This window comes from Terrapene carolina, unplaced genomic scaffold (genome assembly GCF_002925995.2).
Source record: "Terrapene carolina triunguis isolate 2854851 unplaced genomic scaffold, T_m_triunguis-2.0 Scaffold66, whole genome shotgun sequence".
Classification (NCBI taxonomy): Eukaryota; Metazoa; Chordata; order Testudines; family Emydidae; genus Terrapene; species Terrapene triunguis.
In genome coordinates this window covers 90,196,584-90,210,148 of record NW_020664417.1, presented here as the reverse complement: position 1 = coordinate 90,210,148, position 13,565 = coordinate 90,196,584, and the positions used below count along the sequence as shown (strand labels likewise).

Genomic DNA, 13,565 nt, shown 5'->3' with positions numbered 1-13,565 from the left:
ATGGTGAACTGCTTCTGGACAATTTGTGATCAGAAAAGGAAACTAAATTTCTTTAAAAAGTGCCCACTCTGAATTTTTCATGCAACTCTACTCCAGATCAAACAGAGAACTGGCTGTGCTACCCCAACTGCATCTAAAACAGCATGGGCTGACTGTGTCAGTCTTATCTCCCACCGGTGGTTCCAAGCCGAATTCTGTGCATTTACCCAATGGGAGGGCAGGTTTACTGCTAGTTGAAGCAGAGTTTGTCGCTAGGCCCCAGAGCAAAATGTCCATCAGCACCCCTAGGTAACCACATTCGCTCATGTTATGGTGTTCCCTCCTCCCTGCCCCTCAATCCTTCAATTCCTTCCCAGTTTTTCTATCAGCTCCGTTAATTCTCCTCTACTGTACTAAATCCATCAGTTCATACCTCCCCCTCCCATCTTCCTGGTACCTCTCAGCAGTGGATCCTCAAAGCTGCAGCAATTCCCGCCAGTATCCCTATAGTGATTGCTGATAACAACCCACAGGAGATTTCTGGGTGGTTGCTCCGCTTCTGGTAGCATTGCTCAAGTATGCTGTGACTCCGAAGCACTGTGCGGGCTGTGGGAGATGTATTTATACCCTTGAATGGGAAGTATCATGCAAGGGCGCCTCAGGCATTTCAACTGGGAATTCTCCCATGCCCTCACTGGAAACCTGCATTCCAGTGAACAAGCCCTGAACCCAGAGTCCAGTGCTCTGTCACGGAGGGTCAGACGCTCTTCAGGGCGGATACCATGCAGCCACTCAGCCTTCATATACCACCTTCTCAGGGGCCACGAAAGCCAGGAGAGGTCTCTTTAAGTTGGTGAGCTTAGACAGAAAAATAAACAGATGGCAACTGTTGAGTTCAGGATTTTGTATTGATATCAGGTCAATGGTTTAGTAGCACAGAGTCTGATCTCCCCTCTGCACACACGCATAATTCCTGCTGAGGCTGCTAAGAGTTACATGTTCATATAATGAAGAGAAGAGACCCCTCCTCCCCCACGCAACTCCAGACATACACACACAGGGCCAGATTGAGATCTGTTACACTGGAGTAAATCAAGCGTAAGTAAACCTGATTTACACTAGTGTAACTGAGATCTGAATCTGTCCCCTGAGGTATAACCTTTACCCTTAAGTGAAAACAAAATATGTTAATCTCCTTTCTTTACAAACCCATATTCTTTTACTCTGACACTGAATTCTGTCCTCCATCACTGGCAGATGTCTTGCATATGAACTGCATTACCTATAAAGTTTGCTTACTCCAAGCAAATGGTTCTTAATTTTTTTACTTCAATTTGAAGCGAAAAATACAGTATAGGATTCAAATGCCTTTGCATTACATGGGTTTTTAACTACTTAAAAAAAAAAAAAAAAACAGCCAAAAATGACTTCACAAAACCGAAACAACTACTGAATTGTTTTGCTACACACCATGCTGCCTATCTGAACTGTCTTATTGATTTTTTTTTTTATTGCTTTACGTGGCACTTTTTATTTATTGATATATTTATATTTAAAAAGCATAGATCTGGTTTCAGCTCTCACTTTGTGTCAATATTTCTACCCTATGCACGTGTTTCCCAGCAGGAAGAAAACCAGGTAATTGCCAAAGAAGTAGAACAATGAAATCGCTGAAAGAAAGAGAGATCAACTCTGGAGCAAGTGTTGGTGTGTCCTGGTTTTTTCCGGCTGTGAATGCTGGTTCCAGGGCTGCAAGTAGATAGATATGAACAGGAGAAAAAAAAGAGGAAACTTTTAGAGAAGGATTCAGAAATTCAGATTTGTCACTGATTAAACTGGCCCACTCAACATTACCTAAACGGAATTTCTGAGTTTTCTTTGGCTCAAGGATTTAACATTTAAGGCAAAACTAGACACAGTGTAGAAGCTCCATCAAGTCTTTGGCACAACAGCTACAACAACAACAAAATGACTGTACAACATGAGCCGAGAGGGTAACATTTCCCAGTTAAGCAAAGGGAAAAGTGCTAAATAAATTGCACATACTAAAAGGTGGCTGGCTTAAAAAAAAAAGACATCTCCATTTTTTTTTTTTCTTCAGAGATTGAGAAAGTCCCACTGCCAACTCTTGTCTTGAAAAGGTGTCTTTTCAAAAAGCTGCAGTCTTCATCTGGATCATGCAACCTTTGCCAAGAATGGATGGAACTCTGGTTGGAAAGTCTTCTGAATCCTCCCTCCTGGTTATTACTCCTGGAAAGAAATGACACATCACAGCGGTAAACATATTGGTGAGTGGGGGATTCTTTCAATGACACCAGGTGCTTGTTCTTTAAAGGCCCAATCCTGTGTCTATAAAAGTCCATGGCAATGCTCCTCCCATTTACTTCAGTGGGGCAGGATCAGGCTTAATTGCTCTGAGAAGGAAAGGTTAGGTGAGCGCAGCAGAACCTGAATGATATGGTGTCCCAAGGATGGAGGCACAGAACGTTAAGGGCCAGATTCTGCTACCGCTATTCCCAATGAGTAGCATCTTACTGAGCAGGGTGTCCCCTTGAAATCTGTGGGGCAGATGGTGAATCCCAAGCTCACACTACCGAGCAGTCGGTCTCGGGGGAGCCCCCAGGCTCTGGCTGACTTCAAAGCTTCATTGTGAGTAAGCAGTTCACAGGACATTTCACAGAGTGACGTACTGCTCAGAGAGAGCCAGGGTTGCAGAATCATGCCTGGATCAGATCCTTGTTGAGCTGGTTCAAGTTTTTCATGAGCCCTTTTTTTTTTTTTTTTTTTAATTGACCTTTTAAAAAAAAAGAAACAACTTTTCCATGAAGTTTTTTTTATTTTTTGTTTTTCACCAAAAAGAGTAAAACTATTTTTTTCATATTTTGTTTTTCCTCTCCTTTCCTGCCCCCCTTTCTAGTGGCAAAATGGAAAAAAAGGGGGAAATGAGGAAAAAGGGGAATGAAAAGAGGAGCCTCCTTCTCCCAGGAAACTGAAAAATGTTGGGGAAAATGGTTTTAGATTTTTTTGCAAAACATACTTATTTTTTCATGCAGCTCTCTTGATTCCCCCCCCCCACTCGTCAATGCTTCTGCCCCTACAATCTCTTTCCCTTCTTCCCCTCAACCTTTCTTTCCTCCTATAAATCTCATTCTCTCCTCCCCCACAAATCCTCTCCATCTCTTCTTTCTCCTTCCTGACCACTGTACTCAGAGCGGCAAGCCCCAAAGTCCCATGGTAAAATTCAGGGCTGTCTTGCCAATTGTGTTTCCCACTTTCACATGCACAAACTAGGGGTTCCTCTTGGCCATGTGCCAGATGGGTCCCCAAAAGCAAATTTATACTGAAAATGAGAAATTATTTGCAAAGCATCGAATTGTAGATGCTCAGATACCACAGTGATGGGCGAGGCCTATGAGCTTGGATAGAACAGAACAGCATGGAGTAGGACAGGCATCTTGAAGAGTGAGTGTATGTGTGTTTTTAGGGAGGGACTGTGGCAAAGGATAAAAGTGCTGAATCCAGCTACAACTGCTAAAAGCTGAAGTGATTTTAAATACAAAACTCATATTTGAAAAGCCTTGTGAATTTTCAAAGACCTCTCGGGATCTGTTTTAAGTTTCAGAAGTTGACCACGGATTTATGAATGGAAGGGAAACTAAATGGGACAACCTGGATTTGTGTGACAGAGTGACTTGAGTTACTGCATTCATCTTTCTGGTTGGCGTGCTTCATGGCCTTCAGAAGTGAAATGTCCCCCTTACATTCATTTGTGCATAAATCTGTTAATCACACGAGTGACAGACCTAGTTTGGGAATTTGCACTCAGCTGTGGAACGTCACTGCAATGTTTCATTACTGCATCACAATACACAGAACTCAGAGCTGTGGTTTCAAACATAGAGAAGTTGCTCACAAACCCACTGCAGAATACCCACTCTGCATTTCCAAACAAATTTTAGTACAACGGAGACTTTTTGTTACTCCCAGTCAGGCTCCTAAATTTCATTTTCAAAAGTGTCTTAGGCACTTAAGGGCTAGATTCACAATGGTAATGGGTGCCTAGCTGCCTCTTTAGGTGCCTACATCCAGCATCACGGACATTCTCAAAACCACCACTTAGCTGCTACCTACCTCCGTAGACACCTAAGTTTCTTCTGATGGGCATGTGCAAAGCCACCTAAGACCTGATGCTGACCCACAGCTCACAAGCAGCTCAACCAAAGCCCAAGTGGGATTCTCTTACTGTGTGCCCCCCGCCTATCTCGCCAGCAGGGCCTGAGCCTGAAGGAGATCTCAGAGCATGTGTACAGGCTCTGGCCTCCCTCACATGACAGTTGATGTGTCATGTTGAATATCCAATAGCCCAGTAGTTAGGGCACTCACTTGGGATGTGGGAAACCCATGTTTGAATCCCCACTCTGCCAGATATGGAGCAGGGACTTAAATTTGAGTCTCCCACATCCTATGTGAATGCCCTAATCACTGGGTGTAGAGTCAATCTCTCACTGAGATGCCTTTGAAAATCCCACTAGATGCCCATCTTCAGATTTACAAATTCATTCTGGCTCTAAGTCACTTTTAAAAATGGGACTTTGGATCCCAAGTCACTGAAGCACCTTTGAAAATTTTACCTTGAGAGTTAGTGACAAGAAATAAAAAACCCATAAGAACAACTGCTGTGGGTCAGACCAATGCTCCATCTGACCCAGAATCCGGTCTTCTGACAGTGGCCAGTGCCAGATGCTTCAAAGGGAATGAACAGAACAAGGCAATTATTGAATGATCCAGCCCCTGTCATCCAGTCCCAGCATCTGGCAGTCAGAGGTTTAGGGTCACCCAGAGCATGGGGTTGCATCCCTGACCATCTTGGCTAACAGCCATTGATGAAACTACCCTCCATGAACTTATCCAAATCTTTTTTGAATGCCATTATACTTTCGGCCTTCACAACATCCTTGGGCACTGAGTTCCCCAGGTTGACTGTGCATTGTGTGAGGAAGTACTTCCTTATGTTTGTTGTAAACATACTGCCTATTAATGTAATTGGGTGACCTTTGGTTAATTTGTTATGGGGTAAATAATACTTCCTTATTCACTTTCTCTACACCATTCATGATTTTACAGAACTCTATCATCTCCCCCTCTTAGTCATCGCTTTTCTAACATGAACAGTCCCAGTCTTTTTAATCTCTCCTCATATGGAAGCTGTTCCATACCCCTAATCATTTTTGCTGCCTTTCCCTGTATTTTTTCCAATTCTAATATAGCTTGTTTGAGATGGGGTGACGAGAACTGGAAGCAGTATTCAAGGTGTGGGTGTATCATGGGTTTATATAGTGGCATTATATTTTTTGTCTTATTATCTACCGCTTTCCTAATCATGGCTAACATTGTTAGGTTTTTTTGAGTGCTGCTGCACATTGAGCAGATGTTTTCAGAGAACTATCCACAATGACTCCAAGATCTCTTTTTTGAGAGGTTTAGACCCCATCATTTTATATGTATAGTTGGGATTATGTTTTCCAATGTGTATAACTTTACATTTATCAACATTGAATTTCATCTGCCATTTTCTTGCCCAGTTTTGTGAGATCCCTTTGTAACTCTTTGCACGCAGCTTTGGACTTAACTATCTTGAGTAATTTAGTACCATTTGCAAACTTTGCTGCCTCCCTGTTTACCCCTTTTTCCAGATCATTTATGATTACGTTGAACAGCACTAGTCCCAGCACCGATCCTTGGGGGACCCCGCTATTTACTTCTCTGCACTGTGAAAACTGACAGCTTATCCCTACCTTTGTTTCCTATCTTTTAACCAGTTATTGATCCATGAGACGACCTTCCCTCTTAGCCCATAACTGCCTGCTTTGCGTAAGAGCCTTTGGTGAAGGACCTTCTCAAAAGCTTTCTGAAAGTCCAAGTACACTGCATTGACTGTATCACCCTGGTCCACATGTTTCTATGTTTCTAATTCTAACTGATAAGCGATGAACAATTTCCCTTTACAAAAGCCATGTTGACTCTTTCCTAACATATCGTTTTCATCTGTATCTGATGATTCTGTTCTTTACTATAGTTTCAACCAATCCACCAGTTAGGCTTACTAGCCTATAATTGCCAGGATTATCTCTGGAGCCTTTTTTAAAAACAATTGTTGTCACATTAGCTATCCACCAGTCATTGGTACAAAGGATGATTTAAGCAATAGGTTAGATACTACAGTTCTGCAATGTCATATCTGAGTTCCTTCAGAACTCTTGGGTGAATACTGTCCAGTCCTGGTGACTTATTAATGTTTAATTTATCAATTTGTTCCAAAACCACCCCTATTGACATCTCAATCTGGGACACTTATTCAGATGTGTCACTTAAAAAGAATGGCTCAGGTGTGGGAATCTCCCTCACATCCTCTGCAGTGAAGAACAATGCAAAGAATTAATTTAGCTTCTCCACAGGGGCCTTGTCTTCCTGGAGTGCTCTTTTAGCACCTTGATCATGCTAAAGGAGCTCTCAACTTCCACCGACGGCACTGGGAATTAAAGGTGCTCTGCACCTCACAAAAAGAGATGCAGGACTGAGCCCTTACTCAAAAGGTACCCGAACTGGAGTTCCAGTACTCTCTAAAAGTGCTTAGACTTTACAGTGAGAAGTGACATATAAATGTAGGTGCATTGGTAGGAACATAGGAATTGCCAGTCGGGAGCAGACCTGAGATCCGTTTAGTCCAGTATCTCATCTCTGACAGTGGCCAGTACCAGATGCTTCAATGGAAGGTGTGGGAATGCTGCAGTAGTAGATGTGGGATAATCTGCCCCTCGCATTAGGTCTCATCCTGATCTCATGTACTTAGAGATTGGCTTAAACCCTGAAGCATGAGGTTTAATATCTTTCCACAATTTTTGTTATCATTAACTATGATAACTCTGGATAGTCTTGACACCCATATAAGGGTCCAGTCCTTTTTTGAATCATGTCAAGTTCTCTGCCTCCAATACTCTCCATGGCAGTGACCTCAACTGCATATTGAGCAGAGGTTTTTATTGAGCTGTCAATAATGATGCCCATGTCTTTCTTGAGTTGATAAAGATAGCCCTTATAGGGCTTCATAGAGCTTATCACTGAAGAGTGGGGGCTTTCTCTATTCCTGACCTAGCCAAATCCCTAACCAGTGACATGTCTGCCTTGAAATAGGCATAAGATACAAAAGATAAACCCGGTGATGCTGGATCAGACCCAAAATTTACCAACTCCTGCATCTTGCCTCACTGTCTGGCAACAAACAAACAACTCCAGAACAACAGCTGGATTAGCCAAACAGCTGATTGCGCTCAAAGCATAACTTCCAGAAAGGCCTCCAGTCTGATTTGAAGATATCAAGAGATGGAGAATCCACCATCTCCCTGGATAGTTTGTTTCAACATTTAATCACCTCACTGCTGGAAATCTGAATTTGCCTGGTTTGACCATCCAGTCAATGATTCTTGTTATGTTTTTCTCCACTGGATCAAAGAGCCCGTTAGAACATGATATTTTCTCCCTGTGAAAGTACTGATGGTCTATAATCAAGTCACTTCACAATCTTCTTTTTGATAAGCTAAATAGACTAAGTTGTCAGGCATTTTCTCCCGCACTCAAATCATTTTTGTGGCTCTTTTCTGCATCCTATCCAATTTTTCAGGATTGCGTGGTATATCAGGGATGTTATAAGGGTATCAATGTTTTCTTTTATATTAGCAGTATTGGAAGCTGTGTGTGCTACTGCATACTGTGCAAGCCCCTTTACATTTCCCCTTTTGTCCTGTATATGTGGGTATACAATGCATATCAGGGCCCATTCTTGCAATAAGGTCCATGCAGGCAAACCCATGTGCTAGCACAGAGATGGTTTGAAGTCACTAGGGCACTGCATGTATGCAGTGATCTGACCACACAGAGCTCATTGCAGGGCCAGGGCTCAGGTTATCTTAGAAGTGGAGCATTTCCTATTAACTGATCTTGAGCTCATCTTTAAAACTAAAGCTGGGCTTCAAGCTGCAAATTTGTATCCCGCATCTGGATTTTTAATGCCCCAAAGTTTGGGGGAATCTGGATCCAGGGTTTTAATATGGCCCATTATAGAGCTACTGGCCAATTGCAAAAATTAGATTCAGTCTCGGTTCAGATTGTGAAAACTCTCATATTCCGGGGTTCTGGTCAGTTGCATCTCTATTCAAAATGTTTAACAAAGCCATCACATAAATGTAATTAAATTCTTCACAATATGCATTTGTTTGTTTTCTACACTGAAAAAAGAAACAGATGCCTCCCTAAAGTTCTTTAGGGCAATGAAAACACAAAGAAATAGGAGAAATTACTCAGTCAAAATATTCCATTAACAGATTAAATGGTAACATCAAGAGCTCAAAGTGAAAACGTTTTTGGTGCCACTCAAAATGTTTTTTGGTTCTTGATGAGAATGAAAATGTAAGGATTTGACTAGGGAGAGGCAGGATCTCTTATTTTAACAATGATGAGCTCAGTTTTCAAACTTGGGTCTCCAGTTTGGGATCTGAGCACTCACCTCAACATGGAGATGCTTACATCGGCTTTTATGGCACCTAAATTCTGATTTGAGTAACACAATGTAGAACAAGTGCCCTAATTTATTTTTGGAAATCTGAAAGTTGTGATCTGAGTTTTTGAATAAATTAGTTTTTGCTGGCAGAGGGGCAGGCAGACAAATTGTATTTACCTTAAACTATTTGGTAGGAAAATCACCTCTTATTCTGTGTTTGTCAAACAATCAAGACATTTTATGACACTAAATAAATATAATTATTAATAATTACCACAACAACATTTGGTTGCTTAAAGACTACATCATTCCTTATCGAATCAAAACATAAAACAGGAAAGGGGGCAGGGAAACCCTGGAGAAATGAACTACCTCAGTAATGGACAGTAGAAAAATAGATTCTCTTTGAATCCCATGCTGTAACCTGTAACAACAATCTAGTAAGCTAGACCTTTTCCATTGCAGAAATGAATTATCTAGCTATAGTCTTTGGAGAAAACAAAAGGGAACAAAGTAGGGAACCTTGCTGCCTGGACATCAGAGGCGTTCGGCTTGGAAACAGGCTTGCAGGACTGGTAGCCTCAGATCCTAATCCAAAGCCCATTGAAGTCAATGGCAAGACTCCTCGTGGCTTCAGAGGGCTTTGGATTGCTGAATTTTGTCAATTAGTAAACAAATTGGGATCGTAACAGGTTCTGCGTTCATTGGTTTTGACCCACTGTCCTTTATATATTACTACGTAATGCACCATTAATAGATGTTGTGCAATGCTGCTTTAGTAATAGGAGATCTCGCTGCAGGTCTTTGCTATGAAATATTTGCTGGGAGGCACGGAGGCCAGCGATATTTATGTGCAAATGAATGGATTAGCCAAGTGCAGATAAATGAAGTTGCGAATGCAAAAGGAAGGCATCCTATGTGATTTGATGTTGTAGGAGCTTTGTAGGTTACACTGGCATTCCACTGATTCAGTGTAGCTACTCCTCGTTTGCATTGGTCTAAGTCAGATCAGAATCAGGCTCATTTGTTTCCCAGCCCTCCCTCTCTTCTCACAGTAGTCAGAAAGTTCTAAGGCTGATTTAATTAATAATACTAATAAAAAACCTCACATGGACGTCCCCTAATTCTTGAACTTGACAATTTGACTAATGACCTTAGCAAACGGGCATTGTTGGGAAGCATTTCAAATGAAGTGGTTGCAATAGACCAAGATGCCTGTGGAATCTGGTTGGTTTGTGTTCATTAACTTCCGCATAAATGAGGGCCAAATCCTAGACCCAGTGCACAGTCTATGTAAAAGGGACGTGTGTGAAGGAGATACATGAAGAGGTCAGGGGAGAATCCTCAACACCCTGCTGTGGAACCTAAAGTTACAGGAGACCATGCAGCTGCTGTATTCCCTCTTAAGCAGGGATATTGTGGTTCTTTGATAGATCTACATAGATCACCAGCCTTGCTCTTGTCTATCCTCCACTGGGCATAGGGACAGCCTGAGGAGCTGTGCTTATTGGCACTTGGGGTATGTGTGCGGGCTCTTCACATCCTGTCTTTTATGCAGCGGAAAGACTCCAGTGCTAGCCTTCTGCTCAACATCATTGCATCTTGAGTTGTTGATGGAGCAGAAGGGATGTGATCTTGAAACCCCACTGGGCCAGTGCAAATGTGAGGAGTGCAGCAATGGAATCCATAGAGATATGCTGGAGCCCTGAGAATCCACTGCCCGCAAAGGGCAGAAGGGCTAAAGAACTTACTTGGACTCCACGCCCTTACTGCCCCTCTTCTACAGACAGCAAGATCAATGATGGCAACTAGGATCACTTACAGCATTCAGGTGCTAGACCAGTTCAAGACAGAAGAACTGCTGGAGCATCTTAAGTTAACGCTGGCTTGCAGCAATAGCATGGGTTGTGCTGCATCCTCTTGGAGTGGCTGCTCTTTAGCGTTATCCCCTTTGGCACCTATACTGCTCCAAATCGTAGGTTTATCAAAAATGCATGATTGCCGTGGAAGGGCTGCTGGTGGCTAGTTGCGCGGGGGGCGGCACATCATTGTGTGTAGCTGCCTGGTCTCTCTACCTAATTCAGATGGCTATTTTGTCCCAGAGTTGATGTGGTTTTGTTCCTGGGTGTGCAGCACAGCAGATGAAGGTGTAACATTTTAGACAGTGGAGCCCAGGCTGTCCTGGGGTGTCTTGGGATGGCTGAAAATTTTGAATCATGTGGGATTGGGACGGTGAGGAGAGCCAGCTCAGGGTTTCTCTACAGCCCTCAAAGGCAGCTTGTGCTACTTTCCCAGCTGTAGACAGCTAGGAGAGGTTCCCCATGCCAAAGTGGACAATTCCTCTTTTAGTCATGCTAAGCTGCCGACCTCAGGGAAGCAGAGTGGTTATTTTTAAAGAGCAACCTCCGCTTTACTCAAACAAGGGAAAATGGGAGCCTGAACCTTACTTACCAGAAACTCCCAGGCATCATGAACCTCCACTGAAGAAATGGAGTTCAGATGATCAAGGCTTCACTGCACCTGGTATTTAGCAATGTGACCACTGATACGTGTTACAATCATCAATACCTGTGTTTACTATCAGAACAGCAATCATCTTCATAAATCTCTAAAATGAGTGTGATAGATCTTCAAGGGAAGGAGCCGTGGCTTTACGTTGGGGCTGTGTCTCCATAATAGTGCTAATGCATCACATCACAGTATCTGAGAACAATTCATCTCTAAGCAAAATGTTTCAGCGCCATACGACTAGTGCCTTGCACTACCTATTCCTTTTATGTTAGAAAATCACCACTCGTTCGTCCCAGGAGTGGGGGTAGGGAGGCTGCAGAAAACGCTGCCTAAAAATTGGAACAGAATTGCCTGTATTAGAGCTGGATTCTGCAAAGGAAAAATTAAGTGGCATTAGAGCATGGCAAGAAAATCACTATGTCTGTCTGTCTGTCTATCTATCTATCTATCTATCTATCTATCATTAATTTATTTTCTTGCCTTATATAATTTTAACATGATTATAGTATAATATAGATACATTTTATTTTTAATTCCACATATACATAGATACAATTGTAATTATATATATATATATATATTTAGTTTCTAATTTTTAATGGTGTGTGTACACACATATAAACATATATAGGGAATTAAAAATATGAAGCTAAATTCCAGCAGAAAACTTTTTTATTGAGCTCCAACTGTTCTGCTGTTATTCATAACCCAGTTTCCTCTCTCACAAAGAGACCTTTTGCATGGTTTTTCCTTCTGCCTCTATAACAGCTGCTCTCAGTGTTGTATCCTGAGTGATGATGAGGTTCTGAAAGTGTTTTTTTGGAACAGATGGCCAGGAGAGAGCTGGGGAATGTGCCAGCAGAAAGCTGGGGAATGTGCCAAATCCTGCAGTGACTGAGTGCTTTGGGTTCCAGCTCGCGTGCCTTTCCCCTGCCCTCTGCCCTAAGTGGCGCCAGCAGGACTTCCCAACTAGCACTCTGAACATCTGGAGTCTGCGACTGCCAGGAGAGAGAGGCGGGGGGGGGGGACCCTCCCTGCTCCAGCTTAGCTTCCATGTACTCAACAATGTTACTGACTAACAGAACAACTAATCAAAAACAAAGAAGAGGGGGAGGGAAAGAAAAAAGAACCTTGCAAGCTAAACAGCTGCAGCCGCACAGAAAAGCAAACTTACCCACTGCATTGGGTTAACAGTTAACATTATATTCAGAAAGATAACGAAACAAGCTCTGCTATCGTTCAAAAGTTTGAGCGGGTGGTGGCGGTGGAGCTGCCACTCTCCTGTATGCGAGGGGAAGCGCACCCAGCATTGTGTGGTGACTTATTTGTGTGGGATACTTAGTGAGGTATCCTGTTCCTGCGCCCCACAACAGGCCCTGGAGAGGCTGGCCAAGGGGAATGCCACCGCCGCTGTGTGCGCCATGGAGCCGTGCTCAGGGGTTGGGGATGAAAGGGGGGTTTGGAGTGAAGTCTGGAGAGAAGGCAGCAGCATGGCTGGTGTATCCACAACTTGGTAGATCCCCTGGTGAAATCCTCTTGCAGAGTCAGCAGCCATAGTACAGGTCATGAGCTAGAACAGCAGCTAGGTTAGTGCTCTGTGGCCTGAGATGAGGATACGGCCCCCATGAAGTCCCTTGTGCAAAGCCATTTACTCAGACTTTATGTCCCAGGCACTGCCTGTGTGTAGGGATGAGTGGGCAGGAGGGAAAAGAACAATAAAAAGGATCATTTGTGTTAGTGGTAGGTCATGACTGTGTAATGAATGAAGCTTGTTTGTATTGTGTGCCACTCTTCTACACAGTGTGGTTAGCACTCTATCAGGGCCTGCTCCAAAGCGCACTGCAATCAGGGGAATCTTTCCATTGATTTCAGAGGGCTTTGGATTGTGTTCTGTAGGTGTGTGGAATGCCACACAATATAGAAAAATATAATACGTATTCTCTTCTCTGACCCGCCCTCCGCAGCTTTTACGACCACAACGCTCACAATAATGCCAACGGAGAGTTCTGCCCATGACTACAGGATATTCCCTATCCCACTGTGTCTGTTTCAAAGGAGCTTATTACCCCATCTCTGTAAGATACGGAATTCTGTGCCGAATTCTGCCCATGGATGAGCATCCAGGTCTCCCATTCACTGGGATTCGTGCATGTGCCTTCAAGAGCAGGAGGTGGCTCAAATGATTTACATAACAGACTGAAAGGCAATTTTAAAAAATGAAGACGTTCATAAGAATCCTCTCTCCCCCTTTGCTCCCCATAGCCCATGGCCATTTATTTTACAAAGAAGCATTTGAAGTCTTTCATTTTACCCTTGGTTCCTTTTAAATAGGATCGCCAAACACCCTTAGTCAAGTCTCAGCTAGAACAGCAGCATAAATTGCCAGATCACCTTGTGTTTTAGACTCGTTAAGAGGAGCATTTTCTAGCATAAAAGGTTTCAAAGGATAAATCCAACTCTTCTAATTAAGACAATGGAGTGAAAAGAAAAAAATCCATTGTTTTTCCTATTGCAACAGCAA

At 42.9% G+C, this 13,565-nt stretch overlaps 1 protein-coding gene across 1 annotated transcript in view; it reads right to left on the bottom strand.

Annotated features, from left to right (window-relative positions):
* Positions 1–868: 868 nt before the first annotated feature.
* ATOH8 (atonal bHLH transcription factor 8) overlaps positions 869–13,565 on the bottom strand; it is a 33,711-nt gene continuing 21,014 nt past the window's right edge. The window contains exon 3 of the mRNA XM_024201445.2: positions 869–2,229. Within this exon, the coding sequence (XP_024057213.2) occupies positions 2,224–2,229 (6 nt within the window). The 3' untranslated portion in view covers positions 869–2,223. The remainder of the gene's footprint in view (positions 2,230–13,565) is intronic.